Raw genomic sequence first — 21,980 nt, 5'->3', positions numbered from 1 at the left:
GGCGGCCCAGGTCAGCATTCCTAGAGAACCCGTGGGAGATGCGCCTTCTTTACCACCCGGGGAGCCTCATGTGAGCCCATTGCCCGTCGGTTTACCTGCAGTAACTAATATTGTTCCAGCCGCCTCCATCATACATGAAAGATAGGTTAGTGATCAACAGCAACTCGAATTTGAAAAAGCCATGCTAACCTTGTTGCAGTAAGTTGACCAATGATCGCAGCATAAAAGATTTCCAAGTCTGATCCGAAAGACGTGAACAACTTCTTCAAAACGGCTCCTGACCGAGGATCCTTGAATGGTCCGATTCTGGAACCGCTCAACACAAGCGTATTAAACCAGATTCACGGCACGAAGGAGACTCGACAAGACGATAGCTACTGGCTGGCGTCACTAGGAGGCGTGGGGCAGGTCAGTAGATTCACTTCCCGCCTATGTATTTCCAGACTAGCTACATACCATAACATACTGATTACTTGGGTACATAGTCGCCTTTCGCACCTTCAGGATATCAATTCTTCCGAAACGTGCGAGATTTCGGTGCCGTTGGTGATGGCGTGACCGATGACACAGCAGCCATCAACCGCGCAGCAGCAGCATTCAGTGAGAGTGACCTATTAACACTTCGCTGCGGTGAAGATTGTGGCTCGACAACTACTCTAGGTGCTGTTGTGTATTTTCCGCCGGGCACCTATCTTATCAGCACGCCCATCATCCAGTACTACTATACCCAATTTGTCGGGAACCCATCCGATAGGGCTGTGATCAAAGGTACCTTTAACTTCACTGGCATTGCCCTAGTTGATTCCAACGTGTACATTCCTGGTGGAAATGGCGATGAGTGGTATATTAACCAGAGCAACTTTCTTCGCCAAATTCGAAACCTGGAGTTTGACATGACGGGAATGAATTGGACCAACTATGACAATGACCAAGAGTACGTTCCTACTGGCGTTCATTGGCAGGTGGGACAGGCCACCAGTATCACAAACTGCCATTTCCAGATGGCCGTGTCAGAAGGTGCACAGCGAGCTACGGGAGTCGGCATCTACATGGAGAATGGAAGTGGTGGTGGAGTTGCCGACATAACATTCTTCGGAGGGTATGTTGCCACTTCCCACTAACCCGTCTGATTTCGCCATTTTTTCTCACAGTCGGTGATAGAAACATCGGCTTCCTTGCAGGCAGTCAGCAGTTCACTGCCAACAACCTGGTGTTTACTTCATGTCTGACCGCCATTTACCACGTTTGGAACTGGGGGTTCGTATGGAAGAACATCTATGTGCTGTCCTGTTACATCGCGCTCGACTGTACTGCCTACTCGGGCGGTCAAAACCAGGGCACGGGGTCCATCACGGTGCTCGATTCCCACTTCAACGGCGTACCATACGCCATTACTATTGCCTCGAATGGAGACGAACAGCCCAATATCGTGCTCGACAACCTCCTGGTTGAGAACTCAGAGTCCGTTGTTCTCATCTCGGGAGGAGATACGCTTCTTCAAGGATCCTCAGGCCCGCTGTACTTCAACTCGTGGGCGAATGGTATTCAAGTCAGCTCAAGCGGTGCGTTCGGCAAACGGTCGGGGTTCGTGAATCCTGCACCTAGGAAGCCATCCTCTCTCCTAGACGGTAGTGGTGCCTATTATTCGCGATCAAAGCCACAATATGCTGGGGCTTCGCCTGTAGTCGCCACGAATAATGGCATCTCCAATGACGGCACTGGAGATCAGACTGATGCCATTAATAGCCTCCTCGAGGGGAACGTGGGTTCAGTGATCTTCTTTCCCATGGGTGTCTACCTCGTCCGAGGAACTGTACACGTTCCTGTGGGAAGTATCATTGTCGGATCAGGGTGGAGTCAGATCATGGGCACGGGTTCCTTCTTTGAGGACCAGGAAAACCCGCAGGTGATGGTTCAGGTCGGCAATGAGGGCGACTCTGGTGTCATTGAGATCAGTGACATGATGTTCACGGTCCAAGGCCCCACTGCCGGCGCTATCTTAATGGAATGGAATGTGCATGAGAGCAGCCAAGGAAGTGGTAAGTCAAGTCTACCTGAACTCCAAATCGTCAGTACAGCCAATTAATGAAGTACTTACAGCTGCCATGTGGGATAGCCACTTCCGAGTTGGTGGCGCCGAGGGAACAAATCTTCAGCTGGAGGATTGCCCAACACGTTCCGATGTGAACCCAGACTGCATGGCTGCATCCCTTCTACTACATATCACATCGGATTCGTCAGGGTACTTCGACAACGTCTGGGCTTGGGTCGCTGACCATGATCTGGACAACCCGCTCAATGCCGAAGCGTACAACAACGAAGAGGGCATCCCTCTAAATGTCCAGACACAGATCTCCATCTATGCTGCCCGAGGAGTCCTCATCGAATCCCAGGGCCCAACGTGGCTCTACGGGACTTCGAGCGAGCACACGCAGATGTACCAGTACCAACTACAGAATGCGTCCAATATTTTTCTCGGCCACATGCAGACGGAGACGCCATACTACCAACCAAACCCCAGTGCTCTTGAGCCCTACGAGGCAGGGGTTGGTGGATTTCCGTCTGATCCAACCTTTGACAACTGCGCCGACGACATTTGCCGGGGCGCCTGGGCTCTGCGAGTTCTCGATTCGACCGACGTCTTCATCTACGCTGCGGGATTCTACTCCTTCTTCCAGGACAACCAGCTGGGCTGCACCACCGAAGAAGACTGCCAGCTGGCCCTGATTGAGACCAATTTTGCTTCCAGCCTATGGATCTATAATATCTTCACCAAAGGCAACGTCGAGATTGTCACGCCCAGGGGTGGACTCTCGCCGCTGCTGTTCAACTCGACCACCAAAAATGGATACACTAGCGAAATCGCCGCATGGCTAGCACTGTCTACTGAAGGGGAAAATATCGGCTCCGAGCCCGGCGACGGGTCCGGCATCGTGATCATTGACCCGGATCTCTGGTCGGGCGAGCCCGGGGATCCAGCCACGGTGCAATGCAGCCCGCCCTGCACCTATGTCCTTCCACCATTGACACTGACCGACGAGACAACCTTTGAGTTCCCACCCTTGACCACATCCATCACCATGGGCTACAACTCGACTACCGTGTTCGAGGTAACCGGCTCGACCACGACGCGCACTATCTATCAGATCACCATCGTCACAACGACCATCAGCATCCCGCCAGTGACAACCTCGGTCATCTCGTGGTTTGAGGAGACCGTGACGGTCAATTCCACCATCATATATCCAATCCCTAGTATCGTCGGCCCGCCATTCACCATCACCGAGCCGACGATCATCAACGGCACCACAATTCCGCCCGATACCCGGACCTTCTGGCCGCCACCGTGGCCCGGCTTCTCAGAACCGGGAACGACGACGCCGACACCTACGACTGGCCCAACCTCGGTGCATCATACAAGTGGGCCCCCACGGCCGTCCTGCACGCACGTGACGGGCTGTGGAAGGCACTGTGGTGACAGTATCTTGGACATCTGCGTGCCCTGCTGGATTGGCTGTGGAATTGGGCCTCCAGGTGCGGCCAATCTCCATGTTTTCTTACGGATAATACGCAAGTGGCTCACCAGTGAACAGGTATAAACGGAATAGACCCCGACCAGCCAGGCGGCATCCCGCCGGGTCAGGATCCTAACAACCCGGATGATCCGGACGACCCCGACGAGTGCGAGACGTCGACGTTTAGCTCCTGTAACACGGTCTGCACCACCGTGCCTACCTCATCTTGCTCCACTAGCTGTCGCGGTATGTTGTTATCTCAAAATTTCCCCTTCTTGAAAAAAAGAAAAATAATCTCAACCCCTCTATTACTTTTTGGAAAGCTAAGTAGAAACTCTGTTATGGCGTAGACGTTGTCGGCTGCGAAGAGACGACCGGGACAATATCCTCCTGCCCCCTGCCGACGGGGATCACCATATGGACGCCAACAGACGGGAACGCGGACGCCCCTACGCTCGGCGCTGGTGGTGATTTCGGGTACATCTATCTGCCAGGTGTGACCACGACCATGGAGGCGTCGTCGACGTCGTCGACCACCTCTTCAATATCGAGTTCGACCACCTCTTCAACATCGAGTTCGTCCACATCTCGATCAACCTCGTCCACCACGACATCGGCTGCTCCGGAGCCGACGGCGTCGGTCTCTATGTGCGTGGGGCTTTCGACCACTCCGACCACAAACTTGGCTGTCTACGCTTGGGTTCTTTATTCACCTAGTTTGTCTCCCCCCTCCAATACCCCAAACGTCATGGATAGCAGCAGAAACTAACTCATGTTAAAAAAGACAACCCCTGCAATGGTGTCTTTATAACCGACGGAAACATTGGCGAGTCCACGCCTATTTGCGACATCTCGAGGGACAATACACGCTTCGATTGGTGCGACGCAGACGATCAGCTGGGTGCCTTTCGCGACAGCGGCCCCGAGTTCTTCGACGAAGACTCGTGCGGCTTCCAGATCGAGCTCTTTGGCGAGAGGTTTACGCCCGAGCAATTGGACCCCACTGATGACGACAATCCATGCAATGCATTTTGTGACTTGACGAGCATATCGGGCATCTTTTTGTGGGGTGATTTGCCTGACCGTTGTAGTTAAGTATATAGAATAGACACAAAAACGATCTATTCATGAAGAACGTGACAAATTTTCGTGATGATGTACATAATGGTAGTGGTGATGGTGGTGATAGATGAGACTTGTTGGCGTATCCGAAGTAATTGGTACAGACTAGGTAAGGTCCTCGCGGAGGTTTTTTTTTTATAGCGCCGGAGGTGCGACTTCGGACTCCCTCATATTAAGCGGCGGTTCCCAGTCTATAGTATCTAGGGCACAGCGGACGGGATGCCGAGTTTTCTAAGTTAGGAGCTATGGCCGTATATGATGGAGAGGCCACGTGACACTACTCTATACTTATGTGTCTTAATGCGGGGTCTCTAATCAAGCAGTATGATTGACAAATACACAACTCTCGCCTTGGGACCTGGGACTTGATATATGTAAGAGGAATTGTGAATGTTCTGTTGAAACTGGGATCATCATACAAATGCAAGCTTGTGACTTTTCTTGGCACACATGAAGATTTATTGGAAATGTCCTGAATGAAATACACATATTGTGGGGGAGTTTCCAGGATTTTGACCATTTTATGTTCACGCTGCACAGAAGAGGATTAAGTATTTCAAGGCGTATAGTCGGGATCCTTCCGCAAGATCGACTGTTGACAGCGAATGAGGAATCGGCCACGGTCTTTGAAAAGCTGACTGAGAATGTGCAACTAAAAAGAGGCAGTTGTACAACTGAGGTACATCTAAGTATTTGCAAGGATACATCCTACAGGCTAGTAACTCAACTTGTGGAGCTCGAATCCATTGAACGGTTAGCAAGCTGCAACACACGAAAGCACGACTGTGCTTATGCTCAGGCTTTTGTCCTATGTCTTTGCCAGATTGGTTGGAAACGTACGGCGTTTGTGGTCACCAGTGTGCTGATCCTTGAAAAAGTCGGTGCCGCCGGGGCAACTCACTAATTCCGGTAGTCGACTTGCAGCGAAAGGCGGGGGACGAGTCTTCAGCGAAAGGCGGGGATGGAGATGGAGATGGAGATGGAGATAGCAGCCAGGCAGCTAACATTCTCGAACAATGTTTCAATGCTATTGTTAGGGACGATGGTGGCCAATGGTAGGATGATCGCGTCCGGCATGTAATCCTGGGGGCCAAGGGGCTATCGTCACTGCACCTTGAATTAGTGTGGTAGACTCAAGATAGTTGGCGCCAACGGCGATGGCCACCCACCGAGATCCTTCATCAAAGTAAATGCATACTATCCAGACAATCTCGAGGATTTGTAATACACAGCAAATTCAAATCAAGTGGACTTTTCTGTGACATTTACTTAATGTAGTAAAGGCAAAGGATTGATAAGCGTGAATCCTTGTTATAGCTTAATGCTCTTGGCTGTCGCGACATCAAGCTTCTCCAAGACAAGCCGTCTCGCTCCCAAGATTGCTTGCCGGGCTTGTCATTCTTGACTACGGCGGAGACGTCTTGGCTGTGGGACTGAATCGCACAAGAGTACAAGGCAGCAAGGTTTGGACATAACGCACCGGAGCCGCACGAGAAACTAAAGAAACCGACATCCCTTAGCCCAAGACCTACACGATATACTGACGGTCAATTCTGTTTTCTCGTCTGGAGCTAGAAATTCCCATGGGCACTCGCTTTGGGGAAAATTGGAGTTGCTTCCCCAAAGTCCCCAGAATGCTGGCGTCAGTCTCCCCATATAATACTAGTGGATCGTGTGGAGGTTGGATGCATGGATCCGTTCAAGCAGGCTCGCAGGATTGCCCGCAGCGCTGTAACTTTCGACCACCAGGATGGCATTCTTTTGCTTCACTTCAATGGCTTACCGCTGAGCTGGACACCAACCTCTGTACTTCTGCTATAAAGGATTGCTTAGCCAGTCAGGAAGTACTTGAAAGATTAACGTTGCTAACTGCTTGATTTATCTATCGCATAACAACCCACGCAGGAGTTTGGCTTTTGCGAACTAACCAGTATTTGGAAACAGGCATACGGGTTGCAACGGCAGCTAACGGCAAAGGCAAAAGCCCTTATTGTTCAACAAGTACTTCTGCGCCGCAGACGCGGTATTCGCTTAACGTGTTCGCCATCACTATGCGTGAACTCACCGCAGAAAGTGGTCGATCCAAAGCGCCACGATTTACGAATCAGCAACCTCGATCAAAGCCCGTTCTTTCTCTGGACAAGCGCTAACTAAGGACCCAAGCATCTGCTTCCCACACGGAGGACCGCCTTATTTGCAACCGTGATAACTGCCGGAGCTTGATGGACAGCATGCATAATGCTTCCGACTTTTGCAAGACGAAGAAAATGAATGAATTTTTTAATTTGCTTTTTTTATTTTTATTTTTATGTTGTACCAAATTTCCAGTAGCTACATTTCATTTCGACCATTTTTTTAAGTCGTCTGTAAGACACATGCAAAAGCCTCTGCCTTGTTAGTCAATAAGCAAGCATGCAAACAAGGGTTAGTTGCTCGACCACCCGAGTCGCTATGACGTCGATTGCTACCAGGGTCGGACAAGGACGCATGCCCGATGCCCAAGTCAATCATGTTTCGATTGGCTTTGGATGGCGTCGAGTGATCACCCATGGCTGAGGGAATATTTTGAGAGGTTTTAACCAAGTGATTCTGGTTGATGCTAAAATGCCACAGATCACAGCTAGCGCATTGCACATTACGCACAATACCACAGTACAGCACAACTGCGCTCTCACTAAAGACCGACTGAGTAGTTCCAGACGCTTTATTCGATCAGGCAAGGGGATTCTAGGTCGAATCGAGAGAACTTCAGAATAGCACTAGTGTAGCCTAGTCTAAAAGTATCGGCAAAGTACCGGTGTAGTTCCTCGAAGCCGGGAAGTTTAGCAATTTGCCTGGTGATGGGGTAATACAACTTCCGCACTGTTCCCTTGTCCATTCCTCCGCATGTTTGTGCCACTATCCCAGCATCCAGGGAGCAATGAGTACGGTTAGCTCGAGTTCTCATATGTCATTTGCGGGGAGTCATTTACTACCCCAGCATGGGTAGCTGCAAGGTAGCAGCCATCATCACTCATGCTGCCAAGACTCAGACCTTCATGTCTTCAGATACAAAACATCTCGATGCCTCCCCGCGCTCAAAAGGAATATTGTCCCTTCTCAACCATATTGTTGAACGTCTACCGGTTCTTGGACTATAAACAGGTTACTTGAACAAAAGTGGACTGTTGGTCGATTGCATTATAGTGCTCCAACTCCAACTGGAGCAACGGCTTCATAAATATATTCTTAACCTTTCATCTTTGTGCTGCGGTAACGCTGTAGCTTACCATCATGGCGGACGAGGTTAAGCCTATCACGACGTGAGTATATGAGTGCTTGGCATCGTGCAATGCAGGTGACATGAATAAACTAACAGATACCGTCAGGTCAGCGCCAGAGGCACACAATTATTCGTTGGCCGAGAAGGGGCGCCGCCATTCAGTGGGTGCTGAGGCTATTAACGAAAATATCAATGCCCGGTTGGTTTATGACACGAAAACATTCATTAGTGCTTAGGCTGACTTGCCACTAGCATTTCCAACCCTCTCAAGGGTATTCCACGCGACGAGCTTTTCAGAAGGGTCGACGACATCGTCGAAGAGCAAGGTCTACAGGAAGAGCGTGAGCTTCTTCGGAAGGGTGCCCTGGTTGCACAGGAACCTGAGAGATACAGAGAAATCAAGGGAGAGCATGCCCTGGACAACGAAGAAATTGACTGGTTGAGCCTTGAAGTCACCCACAAGTGGAGGGTTCCGAAGCTGCTATACATGACCATTATCACTTGTTCAATTGGAGCTGCTGTTCAAGGTTGGGATCAAGAGGGTAGTAATGGTGCTAATCTGTCCTTTCCCAAAGAGTTTGGCATCGGTTCCGAGACCTTGGATCACGATGTGTTTCTTGTGGGTTTGATCAATGCTGCGCCTTATATCGGTTCTGCTCTCCTTGGGTGCTGGTTGTCTGATCCTCTTAACAACAAATTCGGTCGCCGTGGTAAGTCTCTTCTATTTCTTTTGATGGATAAATTAGGAGCTGACCCTACTAGGAACTATTTTCATCTCGGCCATCTTTTGCTTACTTACTCCCATTGGTAGTGCTTGCGCGCAGAACTGGGAACAGTTGTTGGTCACTCGACTACTGCTTGGTATTGGTATGGGCATCAAAGCGTCAACCGTCCCTGTCTTTGCCGCCGAAAACAGTCCGGCCGCAATCCGAGGCGCTCTGGTTATGACCTGGCAGATGTGGACTGCATTCGGTATTCTGCTTGGTGTTACTGCGAATCTGATCGTTGGTAAAGTCGGCGATATTGCCTGGAGATGTAAGTAACTAAAAAGCATACGCAATATTATAGCACAGCTAATTCCTTCGTAGTGCAAGTCGGATCTGCATTCATCCCGGCAATCCCACTGACACTGCTGATTCTGTTCTGCCCTGAATCCCCAAGATGGTATATGAAGAAGAACCGATACAAGGAGGCATTGGCTTCACTCATTAGACTTCGTAATCACAAGATTCAAGCGGCTCGTGATCTGATAGCCATTGATGCACAACTCCGACTTGAGAGAGTTGCGATCGGAGATTCGACCTACATCAAGCGCTTCATCGAGCTCTTTACTGTTCCGCGACTCCGAAGAGCGACTTTAGCCTCGTTTGTGGTCATGATTGCTCAGCAAATGTGCGGTATCAACATTATCGCTTTCTACTCGTCTACAATCTTCAAGAATGCTGGAACCAGCGACTTCAATGCACTGCTCGCTTCGTTTGGGTTCGGTTTAGTCAACTTCATCTTCGCTTGGCCTGCTATCTGGACCATTGACACATTTGGTCGTCGATCGCTGCTTTTGTTCACGTTCCCGAACATGGCATGGACCTTGTTGGCAGCCGGTCTTTGCACGCTGATTCCGGGCAGTGGAGGTGCACACTTGGGTCTTGTGGCGCTTTTCATCTATCTGTTTGCTGCATTCTACTCACCCGGTGAAGGCCCCGTACCCTTCACATACAGCGCCGAGGTATTCCCTCTGTCGCATAGAGAAGTTGGCATGTCTTGGGCCGTCTCTACTTGTTTGTTCTGGGCAGCAGTTCTGTCTATCACATTCCCTAAGATCCTGGCCGATCTTGACGTCATCGTAAGTTAAAATATTTATTTCTATCCCCCGTATCCGAGACTAATTGCTGACCGCTTCACAGGGTGCCTTCTGTCTGTACGCCGGTTTCAATGTTGTGGCCTTTGTCATGATCTTCCTGTGGGTGCCCGAAACAAAGCAAAGAACATTGGAGGAGCTCGACTACGTGTTCGGTCTTCCCACCGCCAAGTTCGTCCGGTACCAAGTTCGCGAGGCTCTTCCATGGTGGTTCAAGCGATGGGTGCTGTTCCAGAAGGGTGCTACACTCAGGCCGCTCTACCAATTTGACTCGGACGATTCGGATACCAATGAATATGATGACAGCAAAGCCCAAACTGACTTCAGGGAAACAACAGAGCTATCTGGCGACTCTAAACCAGGAGCAACGTAACCCGCCGGGGCCCCAGCGGACAATGAGATCACACCTGCAAAGTATTGATGAAGTCATCAATCGGATGAGTGTACCGGCCCATGAACTCGAAGAATGTGGACTTATGACGTATCGAGCGCTTAATTCGTCTGAAGCGTCAGCTAGGTACAGTTGGCATATATCGGGGAGGTGGCCCAGTCATGTGGAGTGCGAAAACGGCTTTTGGTTGATAATGTGTGCTTTTGCCACTATATTAGTTGAATATACCCCTATGTCTCTGATCATAGTCTCTCAGCAATAGCGTACGGTTGAATTACTCTCACAAATTCAAGAACTGCAATTTGCTATCCATCTAAGAATCGGCGTGAACGTCGTGATCTCTCCTAATTGAATGGCCACCACTCTTGAAGCAATTAATCAACATATTTCGAGTCTGGACTATTCGGATAATATTTAAACCCTCTCTTTTGACCTCCATCTGGCGCTCATGTCTTGCAGTTGCCATGTTGGTGCTGGACGCGAAGCTATCAAAGCATTGTGTCTGCCTCGGCTATCCTTTCCCGCCCACGTGTTAAGAAAGATTTCACGACACGAGTCAGACAGTCGGCCCATGGGCAGAGCACATTACGCGGCTGCGCAGGATACGATCAATATATCTTTGCCGCGTCTTTTTTTGTTGTCTACCACACGGCCGACTCCGCAAAGAAGGCTGAGCCCGGCAATTTTTACACAGGAAACATGAAGACTCCTGGAAAGAACGCTCTAGACCTCAAACGTAGAACGATCCTGAGCGTTACCATTTGAGTTTTTCTGGGGGGACGAATTGGATGGTGAGTATGTGAAAAATCTAGATTGGCCTTCTCTGGTGTGTTTCATGCAAAGGAGGTCAGGCTAGGGTTGGGGGTTAGGGAGTAGCGCCAACGTCTTTGCAAAATGGCAGGGTCTTCCGAGCTGTTAGCAACGGGCCGTGTTAAACGGTGACCTGGCGTCGAACTTTGAACGAATCTGCCAACGTTGGACATCATGAAGATTTGCAAAGTCTCAATGAAGCCACACAGGTCGATTCATCTGAAGAAACTTCGACCGCTCAATACGCGTCTTATGCCGAGGCATTTCGTATCAGAGCCTGGAATGACGCAATCTGTTTTTGCTTACGAGAAAGCTTGTTGTGGGCTAAGGCTAACACGGGATGCATAATTGTTAAAAAGTCGTCGTTATGGCAAATCCATCACGGGCTGAGTCCCGGTGGGGATACGAGGGGGCAAGATGTGTCTATACCGAAGCCATACTAGACTAACCTTAGAGCAAGCGGATACGTCGTTGTCTTTGGAGTCTAGAGCAGCCGTGATAGATCAAGATTTGATATGTTCAAACATCTGTTTCGGATCGCTAAAAAGTCGTCGCGAACGATATTGTGTGAGTTTGCAAGTTGGTCATCTGTCAAACCAAGTTGCACAATTGCAGAACGATTCAGGTCGAAGTCAATGAGGATCGTCTCTTGTGGCTTGCAGACGGCGTGTGTTGGCGTGTCTCGCGTGTGGGCTTGGTTGAAAGAGCTATCCGCTGGCAGCCTTAGCGTAGGGACGCGCACAAGAACCACAGTGTGGGACAACCCAATTTTCAAGATTTTGCTTGACTTTCAGATCGGCGGAACTGCAGTGGAACTGGATGTGAACTTGGAAGCCTGTGAGAATTCGCCATGAGAGATATCTGCGGAGCTCGCAATGAGCAATAACCGACCGAAGCAGATCGTCACCAAGATCGGATCTTTCAGCTCCCCCACTGTATCTTTCAATCTTGTAGATCTTTGCGAATTGGTTTCCAGATGCTCACGTGTGAAAAGCGGCGACGTTACTGATGAATGAAATCGTGTTCCTGTGCTCTGCCAATATTTGGAACAGGAAACACAACTTACCAAGATGAGTAGGACGCAAATATTCTAAATGTGGACTCCATGCATTGAGTACAGTTTGAGTACGGATCCGTATGGCAGGGTTAGCCCACATTGGTATGCGTTGTCTTGTCATACTACTGTGTATGATCTTTGACTCGGTCATCTCTGAGTTGAAGGTTGCAGAAGTTGCTGCTACGAGCAACATGTAGGAGATATTTCGGAATGGGATGGGTTACGAAACTTTGCCGATTAACCTCTTCACAGAGAGTACTTCTTACTTGCGACAAAACCAAAGTATGCCGTCCGTTATATGCTTTTTCACTTGCTGAATGCCTTGTACTAGTGGTTCTGGCATGCCAGGATAACCATGGTTTTGGCATCACAGAGCATGCGAACTGGATCATTCTCCGACAGCTTTTCAACGATATCCCACTCAGTTCAATTACGGTGTTTTACGAGTACCGATAATGCAGCAACTCGACCGGCGTGTCCCTTTTGCTTTTGTGCTGCGTCTCAGTCGTCGCATCAACAACGTGATTTGGCGAGTATGTAAGTTAGTAAGTACGTATGTATCTATTGGCATTCACTACCAACGGGTCTCGGCTCAGGCCCCTAAATGGTACTATGTACATCACGCCTCTACTCATTTTGAAACAAGGAAAACCATGAAGTGGCTGGCGGGTTGGCCATCTCAAGCTTGTCATGGCTGGACTAAAGATGCGACTATCCCTGCAACCGCGATTGAGGGGCAGCTGGGGCGTTCGCAAGCCGGGTCCGCCAGCGAATGATTCTTCCAAACCCCTGATTCCATACTCGACTGCAACAAAACTGCCACCCCCAATCGGGAATGCTGGGTTGTGTAACGCGTGCTCGAATACGTTTAGCTTCAGGGACCAAGAGGATCTCGCAACATTGGGACCCAGGACTAAAAGGTTAGCACAGCAGCGCTTGGATGACCAATTTTTTATCTTATTTTATCGTGGTAGGCGCGAATCCACCGCTGAATACACCTAAGAAAGGTATGTACTGTGTAGCGAGTGGACCCTGACCTCATAGCTTAACTGGAGGTTTCTATCACCAGTTCTCAGTACTTCTCTCTCCCTCTACCTCTCCTTCATCACCTTCCCATCCTCATCTCTCGTTACTCCTGCACTCGCATTTCCTTATTTCTGTCATACCTATCGTAACCGGCGGTACGGGTGCCTCCAGCACAATCTGAGCATCAGGTGATTCACAAGACTGTCTTTGTCCTTCCAAGTCGAACTTGGATACAAAACCAACCGTACATCCTTTCAGCACTTGTGTAAATCAACTTTCCTTGTCCAAATCGACGATCGCCTGGTGCATCTCAAAGCTCCCTCACTTTTGAAACCCTATCTTAGTCAGTGGGATTTGTGTCTCTCGAACGCACATGTCTATGTTCTAGACGCACACCACTCCGTCCCCTCGCACTCCGCACCGCACCCTAACGGGGCTTCTTCCATTGTGTTTAGCAATGCCCGTATCGCCTCTTTCTTCCCCGAGAGATCATCGAGGATTCTTGCCATTGGGAGGCACACGCTCAAATACAATCGACGACGGTATGCAAGGCATTCCACTTACAAACGTGAAGAGCAATGCCAGCTCGACTGGCGCTCGGAAGGCAAACCAGGGACTCTCCTCTGGTCTTGATGGCAGTCAATCGCCCCCCGAAGGAGGGGAAAAGCATGGCCTGTTCCACCGCTCCGCCAGTAAAGCAGGCCGAAGACGGGCCAAACAACAAGAGCCCCCAGGACGAAGTAATACATTCGGCTCTGATGAGTTCTCACTCAATGCCATGGGCAGGATTTACACCAAGATCATTGGGTTTTCGGTTGTGACGCGATACCTCATCTATGTCGTTCCTGTCGCCATACTGCTCGCCATTCCTCTAATTGTCTTGCCACTTACCGGCCATAAGAACGACCCAGTCGGTAAAGGAGACGCTAATGGAACCGATGCCGACGGAAACACGACCTATGTACAAGGACCGTCTATGTTCCATCTGTTCCTCTGGATCGAGTTATGCTGGGTTTGTCTGTGGGCCGGAAAGGTGGTTGCACATTTGCTTCCGCCAGTGTTCATGTTTGTTTGCGGTGTGGTTAGTTCTGGAACTCGCAAGTACGCAGCTGTCATCGAGGCCCTTGAATGGCCGCTGTCCGTGTTCTTCTGGACATTGGCCATCTGGCTCATTTTCAAGAACCTGTTCAATGGCACGTACGACTCTGTTGGGTGGGTTGAGACGATGAAGAGAGTGCTCGGCTCCCTCTTCGTCTCGTCCGCCGTTCTACTTGGAGAAAAGACGATTGTACAGTTGATCAGTATCACTTACCACCAAAGATCCTTTGCCAACCGCATAAAGGACTCTAAGCGCGAGGTCCACCTGCTTGGACTCATGTACGACGCTTCACGCACACTATTCCCAATGTACTGCCAAGAATTTGCCGAGGAGGATTACATCATCAACGATAGTATCGAGATGATGCTCAGCGGCAAGAAAGGCCGTCGAAAGGGTGGTTCTGCCACACCCATGCGATTGATTGGACAGGTTGGTCGTGTTGGTGACAAGGTTACCTCAGTGTTTGGCAATCTGGCGTCTGAAATTGCGGGAAGACAGGTCTTCAACCCCAACTCGGCTCACTCGATTGTTGTAGAGGCCCTGGAGAAAATTCGTACCTCAGAGGCTTTGGCCAAACGTATTTGGATGTCTTTTGTTGTTGAGGGCAATGACTCCCTTTATATTGAGGACATTGTCGAAGTATTGGGTCTGGCGCATCGTGAAGATGCTGAGGAGTGCTTCCTTACTATTGATGCCGATGGCAACGGTGACATTAGTCTTGACGAGATGACTCGGAAAGTCGTCGAGACTAGCAAAGAGAGAAAAGCCATCTCGAATAGTATGAAGGACATCAGTCAAGCCTTGGCTGTCTTCGACAAGATACTATTGTTTGTGGTGTTACTAATTGTCATCTTCATCTTCTGTAAGTCTTGTCAAACGGTTGGAGTACAAACAATTTCACTAATAAGCTTGCAGTGGCATTTTTCCAGAGTTCATTCATCACCACACTGTCCACTGCAGGAACGGCTCTTCTTTCGCTCTCCTTCGTCTTTAGTGTTACAGCTCAAGAGTTTTTGGGATCTTGCATTTTCCTGTTCGTCAAGCATCCATACGACGTGGGTGACCGTGTCGACATCGTTGGATCCGAGAAGCAGCAGCTTATCGTCGAGAGAATCTCGCTGCTCTACACAATCTTCAATCGTATCGATAAAATGCAAATCGTCCAAGTACCAAATATTGTGCTAAACAACTACTGGATTGAGAACGTTTCTCGCAGCAAGGCTATGAAGGAAGTCGTTTCCGTAAATGTTTCATTCGACACTTCGTTCGAAGACATCGAACTTCTTCGTCGGGAAATGGAGACTTTCGTTCGTCATCCCGACAACGCAAGAGACTTTGAGCCTGATCTCGTCATTGGAATTGGTGCCGTCAATGACTTGGACAAGCTGACGCTTAACATCGCTATGAAGCATAAGTCTAACTGGCACAACGATGCGGTGCGTGCCACCCGTCGCAGCAAGTTCATGTGTGCACTCGCTCTGGCCCTCAAGAAAGTGCCCATCAACGGCCCTGGTGGCGGTGGTGAGGCGTTGGGCGGACCTACCAATCCTACGTATTCCGTCACTGTGAGTGACAAGGAAGCGGCACAGGCTCGTGATAAATGCGACGAGGAGAAGGATGCGAAGCGGCTAGAACCGTTGAAGAAGAAGCCCGACTTGAATGAGGAGGAAGCTGCTCAAAGACTTAACAACAGTATGAGCGCTGCAGCTCTCGCAGTTGGAGATGATTGGGTTGCCTTCAACAGAGACGACGATACTCTGGGTTCACGTGATCAATCAGCTGACCGGATTGAGAGAATTCGTTCTAGCGATATTGAGAGATTACGTTCCGATCTCAACAAGACAGCTAGCACCCGTAGTGGACGGCGCCAAGCTGGCACGACGCTCCCAGCGGATCACTACGGAAGTACCCCCGGTATCCAAGTTACGCAGCATGATTCTGCCGCTCGTTATGACGAGGAGGCTCAAATCGGAAGCCCGAGCGCTTACCACAGTCCTATCCAAATGCAAGGCGGTTTCACATCAATCTCTCCACCTGGTGCTGTCAATGCCACCGGAGCCGGCCAGGCAACTAGATCGGACACTTTACAGACTTCTTCCTCACGAGGCTCCAGGCCTAGAGGCGCAAGTGTGACTCGGACGCAGAACAACAACCCCTATCAATAGCGATAGAGTGGTCTCCATGTACAAAAAGAACTCGGTGCGGGTTTAGCATTTTGAAAAGGCGTTGGTCAAATTTTTTTTCTTTGCACGGGCAAGATTGCAGCTGGCGCTCTCTCGGTTTGAGCATGATTACCGGCAACATTTGCCGTGACGACAAATATATTTTAGAGGGGGCTCGGAAGCATTGGTAGAGGTCTAGTTTAGACTGTATAGAGCAAAGAGTCAGACGGTTTGCCTACAACGTTGGACTCTGAGCCACCCGCAAAGACAATAACACTGTTGTATTCTGTGAACGGTGAACTATATATTGCGCGTTACCTTAGTCTGTGGATGAGTTCCAAACGTCGATATTGCTTCGACTCAAACATCTCTGCCATCCTGGTCTAGACTAACTAGTGCCAAAGACAGTGTTCTTCCATAGCGGCAGACGACTCAAACAGGGTCGCCAAGTGTTCGAGAGATAAGGAGACAGGACCTGTGTGGGGAAGACTATCACGCCGGCAGGATGATCACACGCCGAACCCCACACATAGCTCGCACAATTCGGACCAAATCAACCAGTCAATGCTCAGGTATTGGTGTGGTTGCATCTTACCGACTGTGAAGTATCGCCTGTGCAGAAAGGGCTGCCGATAACCTATGTATGGGAAGTAGCATTGTTTTGCTCTTATCTCCAACACCTACCGTTGTATTGAATGTTGGTGCCGTAGTCCTCGGGTCACTTTCAAGCTATAACTATCTTGTAGTATTGGTGTTTCGAATTTCTTCGTGCCACGGTGCGCATGTCTAGGACACCGTGATACCTTGTGATTGCCATGCGACAAACCTGCAACGCGACATCGAGAACTTACGAGAAAGCCTCAGAGTGATACTCCATGTGTAGTGGAACTTATACGAGACAAACTCGGTGTTTTGTACAGCTCATAGTCTGTAGGTCCGAGTTAACCAAAGCCGATAAGCGAGTCTGTTTCTTGCTGATTGCTTTTGCTGAAGGGGTGGTGAATTGCTTCAACATTGGGGAACACCCACAAAACCTTGTCTCTTATTGGATTGTACTCATCTTAACGCGCTGTGGTTCACGCCTACTCGCAAAGGGCCCGCATGACCACAAGATCAACTTGGCTACTCCTCAACATAATGAGTCCTCGCCCTGACCCGGACAAGCAGCAACATGCTGTCAGGGTAGCTACCCCAAGCACACATGGGCAGAGAATCAAACGACAATGGGCGACTTCTACAATCCTAGCGTTGCTTGGCATGGCTGCACTTTATCATTTTATTCAAATATTTCTATTCACGCCTGCGAGTACGAGCTCTGAGGATAGATATATAGCAGAAAACATCTTTGACTGGGCGGCGCTGCAACCAAGCAGAGAGCTCAAGTGGAAGAATTGCTACCATGGCAAATTCGACTGCGCTAGACTCGAAGTATGTGACCCGTTGCAATGCAACGAATATTATTCCATAAGAAGCCAACCTGCTAACCAGGAACGTGTGCTAGGTACCACTAGACTGGCTAGAACCATCAGAGGATAAACGTGTAGTGCTTGCTGTTATTCGAGTTCCGGCAAGGAACAGGGAAGATTACAGGGGGCCGGTTTTTGTGAATCCAGGGGTAAGGCAAGCCCCTGAAATGCTGAGCTGAAGGCTGAGCTGACTTGAGCTGATAGGGACCCGGAGGCTCAGGGGTGGCCTGGATCGCTGATGGAATTGGTGACTATCTACAGACAATCGTAGGGAACAACCACGTGAGTTCAGTGTTCTCAGAGTTGAAGACGCACTGATCTTACTCGAGTAGGATATTGTGAGCTGGGATCCTCGTGGTGGTGAGTCTAGAGGCCAAACCTTAAGGACAGTGTGCTTTCTAACCATGTATTATTGTAGTTGGAGCCTCAATACCTCGGGTAGATTGTTGGGGTTCATCACAGAAACGACACGACTGGAGCATGCAAATGTCAGGCGTCGTGGACTCCCATCCAGGCATGCTTTTCGATGCGCTGGCCCAGTTCGATGCCCTCTCTAGACAATGCGAGACGCACATGAACAGGATGACCCCTGAACTCCTATCGCATATATCCACCGCTTCCCATGCACGAGATATGCTGGAGATCTCAGAGAAGATGGGATTCAGTAAAGTCAAGTATTGGGGCGTCAGCTGTGAGTACAGGCAACATCCGTTAATTTCTTGTGGTATGCGTAAGATTTTCCGCACTTGCGAGAAACGCCCAGAAAGAAGAACTCGATTCTACAAGAAATATCCTACTTGGAGGCAGCAGAGAACTGATATGCTTAATCCTATTAGATGGAACTATTCTCGGTGGCACCTTTGCCGCACTATACCCAGACAGAGTCGAAAAACTCGTCAGCGATGGTAAGATCCAGGGGAAAACCAGACCATAGTATTTATCAAGTAATTAATAGGTACATACCAGGAAATGTGGACTATCACGACTGGTTTGCCAGCATAAAGCTCAACTATCTCCAAGATGCCGACAAAATCATGGAAGCGTTCTTTGAGTTCTGCAACAAGGCAGGACCAGATAACTGCAAGTTTTACCAAGCGACCTCCGATGCAATTGAGGTGCGCTTTTTAGAACTTCTTGCAAGTCTTCGAAAGAGTCCCGTCTTGATACCAGCGCATACCAACGGCACGCAACTCGAGATGCCAGAGCTTGTCACTTACTCGAAGCTGCAAAATCTCATCCGCGGCTGCATGTACAAGCCGATCTACCGATTCCCGGCCCTAGCAAGGGTGATGGCCGCACTTGAACAGCGGGATGGCGTACCTTATTACCAACTCCGGGGCGAAGATATGGGAGGGCCCCCGCAGCTCGACTTCTGCTTACTGAACGAGACCTTGCCCACGGTCCCCTCCATCCCCCAGCACTCGGACGACGCATTCCCAGCCATCATGTGCGCGGACAGCGAGGCCGCGGATGCGGACGAGTGGACGCCAGACACCTTCCTCGCCTACTTCGAGGAGCTGCAGCGCATCAGCAGATACGCCGGCGCCTCGAACATGCACTCGCAGCTCTCCTGTGCCGGCAGGCAGGATCGGCCGAGATGGCGGTACGCGGGTCCGTTCCGCAACATCACCACGAGCTTCCCGATCCTGTTCATCGGCAACATCGCCGACAACGTGACGCCGCTCTCGAGCGCGAGGAACAACTCCCGTGCCTTTCCGGGCTCCGTTGTCCTGGTGCAGAGGTCCTATGGCCATGCCAGCCTGGCGGCGCCCAGCACGTGTACGGCAAAGGTGATCAGAGAGTATTTCCAGCAGGGCACATTGCCAGCACCTGAGACAGAGTGTGGGCAGGATTGGGAGTTGTTCGAGGATCCTCCCCCCGTCCTGGAGGGGGTTGAGAGTGACCGTGATTTGCAAGTCGCTGTGCGGGAGCTTTCGAGGACGGCGAATGTTGCTATTGGTAGCTAAGATGGGATTGTGAGATTCTTCTGAGCCAGTGAAGATCGAACGTCGTTTTAGGAGCATTGGAGAAAGAACGGGGCGGGGGTGTAGCAGGTGTGTTATCACGACGATAGTGGTTGGATAGTAAAGTCTCGGGATCATGTGCAGAGCGCCAGAACATCGTTGATTAGAACGCTACATTAACGAGGTACCTTTATAGAGTCGAGTCTTGTCTATAGCCCAAAATCGTTTGCACAAATACCTGCCAACCGAGGCCAAAACCAAGCACCTGCGCCCAGTGCCCGCCCTTGAACGCCAGATTTATCCTTAGTATATACATCAAAGACCTTGAGATCCTTATATTTCGCTAATACATTTCCACATCTATCTTCGTGGGCCGTCATCTATTTTAGGGACGTCGTCTATTTCAGCAGGCCATCGAAAGCAGGGATGAGCGTCTGAGCCAGCCAGAATGAGAATACGAGCTTGGGTCCAGTCATGAGCAGCTTGGGCGTCAGACCCTTGAAGAAACTCGACATGCCCTCGTTCTTCATCATGTTGGAAATGATTCTCATTCCACTCTCGGGGTTTTCGAAGTTTCGGTTCTGGATACGGGTCTTGATGACATCGAGAGGGGCAGAGACGACAAGGGAAGCGGAGGCACCAGCGATGGAAGCAACGAAGTTCTGGAACCACGAGGCCTTGTTGTAGTCGTCGAGGTGGAAGAGGTACTCCTTGGCGAAAGCCGAACCACCGAAGAGGGCGAAAGAACCGGGCGCGTTACGGGCTGCAGTCCATCCCCAACCTCTATACAGACCGAAGCCCTCGTCGGCGATGATCTTGAAGATACCACGACCACGGAAAGCCTCCGGGTTAGTTTGACGCTTGATCTTGAGGACATCGAGAGGCAGGAGAACGATTTCGCCAATGCCAATCAGGCTGGATTTTTGTAAGCTTTTTGGGCAACGAGTATTCTCCAGCAGTTTGCAACTTACCTGCCAGCTGTCGAGTGCATGATGGCCTTTCCCGTCTTCTTTCCGAAGGCACCCTCAAAGTCCTTGCCATAGTGTTCCGCAAGGTAATCTCTGGCAATGGGCTGTCCACCGTACTTGTATATTCTTTGCGAAACCTTGTATCCTGCGGCGTAACCCAGACCAGGGAACAGGGAGAAGAACTTCTTGCCAACTGGAGCAGCGGCCTTGTCCTTGAAGATGACGGCATTCAGTTGCGGCCAGCCCGACACTTTGGTGGTGTTGCTCATCAATCGTTTCGCGATCGTATCGACTGGGTGGAAGACGGCCAGTTCGGCAATACCAGCAGATCCTGTGATTTGTCAGATTGCACTCTACACCAGAGTCCTGTTGAGCGATGTGTCATACCAGAGCCAAGGAGTCGCGCTACGTTGGACTCCTTCTCTTTACCAGCGACCATTGGAGGAGACATTTTGAGTATGATTTTTAATGTATTAAAATGACTTGAAACGTATTAAGACGGCGAATAGAAAGACTGATCGCTGGTGCGTGAAGGAAGGGACAGAACTCGAGAAGCGGTCTTGATAGGCAAGATCTGACAGAGAAGACCGAGACTGGAGCTAGGATCAAGACTGCGAATTCGGGGCCCGTTGAAACTCACTCGCGCGATTGAAGAGGTCCAACTTGGAATTTTTTTTTCTTTCTCGGAGCTATCGCAAGCGACAGGGAAAGCTGCAGCCGCAACCCCCTGAACCATTGCTGGCGCACTGGGTAGCTCTCCACAATCAACCCCACCGAAATTTTTCTTTAAGAAGGTTCAACCGATTTTTCTTCTTCTCGTCTTGTTCACACTCATATCTTGAGAGAGCAAAGTTTTGTCCGAACTGCGCTGCGGGATTCCCTAGGATCTCGCGCTCTGCAGACAGCGGCGGATCACCTTTTAAACCAGCAATGGCTTGAAGGAGTAGTCCAAACTCTTCAACTGCAATCGCAATGCGCTTCGATCATCCTCAGCGCCTTTAGCACACGGTAAGATTCACCTCACCCTCTTTCTTAACACACCTCAACGCGCCTCTTGCGCGCCCTACAATGATGATCAAAATACCTATAAAAAACAGTTATCCCTATCCGAACTTGTATTCATGTGGATACCGGTCCATATCTGACATTCAAACTCTGATAAACTTCTTTTCAAGCATATCTTTTGAGGTGATTGAAGCTAATTTCGATCTCAGATTTCTCAGGTGTCCATGACGACCATCGATCAAACTCAACCGAGGTTGGAGCCCCCAAAGTTGTGC

The 21,980-nt window shown here is 50.0% G+C and overlaps 5 protein-coding genes across 5 annotated transcripts; 4 read left to right on the top strand and 1 right to left on the bottom strand.

Moving 5' to 3' along the window:
• Positions 1–249: 249 nt before the first annotated feature.
• On the top strand, positions 250–3,599 carry BKA67DRAFT_512918 (pectate lyase superfamily protein-domain-containing protein; the record flags this gene model as incomplete). The annotated part of the gene is made up of 4 exons (XM_046097516.1): positions 250–408; positions 486–1,099; positions 1,162–2,039; positions 2,101–3,599. Coding segments are annotated over 4 exons (3,150 nt in total), but the record flags the coding sequence as incomplete, so codon positions are not given.
• A 4,311-nt stretch (positions 3,600–7,910) lies between these two features.
• On the top strand, positions 7,911–10,130 carry BKA67DRAFT_654791 (uncharacterized protein; the record flags this gene model as incomplete). The annotated part of the gene is made up of 6 exons (XM_046106616.1): positions 7,911–7,939; positions 8,006–8,098; positions 8,152–8,609; positions 8,662–8,934; positions 8,988–9,742; positions 9,804–10,130. 6 exons carry the CDS (start codon positions 7,911–7,913, stop codon positions 10,128–10,130), a joined length of 1,935 nt encoding a protein of 644 aa, XP_045960688.1.
• A 3,464-nt stretch (positions 10,131–13,594) lies between these two features.
• On the top strand, positions 13,595–16,134 carry BKA67DRAFT_504932 (Mechanosensitive ion channel-domain-containing protein; the record flags this gene model as incomplete). Its single annotated transcript, XM_046097120.1, has 2 exons — positions 13,595–15,002; positions 15,056–16,134. Coding segments are annotated over 2 exons (2,487 nt in total), but the record flags the coding sequence as incomplete, so codon positions are not given.
• Positions 16,135–16,906: 772 nt separating this feature from the next.
• On the top strand, positions 16,907–19,878 carry BKA67DRAFT_642591 (TAP-like protein-domain-containing protein). Its single transcript, XM_046105807.1, has 7 exons — positions 16,907–17,730; positions 17,804–17,917; positions 17,973–18,050; positions 18,101–18,128; positions 18,187–18,492; positions 18,605–18,673; positions 18,735–19,878. The coding sequence occupies exons 1-7, from the start codon at positions 17,404–17,406 to the stop codon at positions 19,733–19,735; spliced, it is 1,923 nt and encodes a 640-aa protein (XP_045960686.1). The 5' UTR covers positions 16,907–17,403; the 3' UTR covers positions 19,736–19,878.
• Positions 19,879–21,384, bottom strand: BKA67DRAFT_551964 (mitochondrial carrier domain-containing protein). The gene is made up of 3 exons (XM_046101798.1): positions 21,088–21,384; positions 20,704–21,031; positions 19,879–20,647 (listed from the first exon to the last, which is right to left on the bottom strand). Exons 1-3 carry the CDS (start codon positions 21,149–21,151, stop codon positions 20,131–20,133), a joined length of 909 nt encoding a protein of 302 aa, XP_045960685.1. The 5' UTR covers positions 21,152–21,384; the 3' UTR covers positions 19,879–20,130.
• Positions 21,385–21,980: the final 596 nt, after the last annotated feature.

This window comes from Truncatella angustata (genome assembly GCF_020726525.1).
Source record: "Truncatella angustata strain MPI-SDFR-AT-0073 chromosome Unknown BKA67scaffold_2, whole genome shotgun sequence".
Lineage (NCBI taxonomy): Eukaryota > Fungi > Ascomycota > Sordariomycetes > Amphisphaeriales > Sporocadaceae > Truncatella > Truncatella angustata.
The sequence above is the reverse complement of the archived record's forward strand: the minus strand, read 5'-3'. Positions and strand labels throughout refer to the sequence as shown.

Excerpts from the sequence above, each read along its gene's own strand:
- BKA67DRAFT_642591 (XM_046105807.1), top strand. The coding sequence starts at position 17,404 with ATGACCACAAGATCAACTTGGCTACTCCTCAACATAATGAGTCCTCGC. Across the intron at positions 17,731-17,803 it reads TCGACTGCGCTAGACTCGAA|GTACCACTAGACTGGCTAGA; the intron begins GTATGTGACCCG and ends AACGTGTGCTAG. Across the intron at positions 18,129-18,186 it reads GAGCTGGGATCCTCGTGGTG|TTGGAGCCTCAATACCTCGG; the intron begins GTGAGTCTAGAG and ends GTATTATTGTAG.
- BKA67DRAFT_551964 (XM_046101798.1), bottom strand. The coding sequence starts at position 21,151 with ATGTCTCCTCCAATGGTCGCTGGTAAAGAGAAGGAGTCCAACGTAGCG. Across the intron at positions 21,032-21,087 it reads AGCGCGACTCCTTGGCTCTG|GATCTGCTGGTATTGCCGAA; the intron begins GTATGACACATC and ends GACAAATCACAG. Across the intron at positions 20,648-20,703 it reads ATGCACTCGACAGCTGGCAG|CCTGATTGGCATTGGCGAAA; the intron begins GTAAGTTGCAAA and ends ACAAAAATCCAG.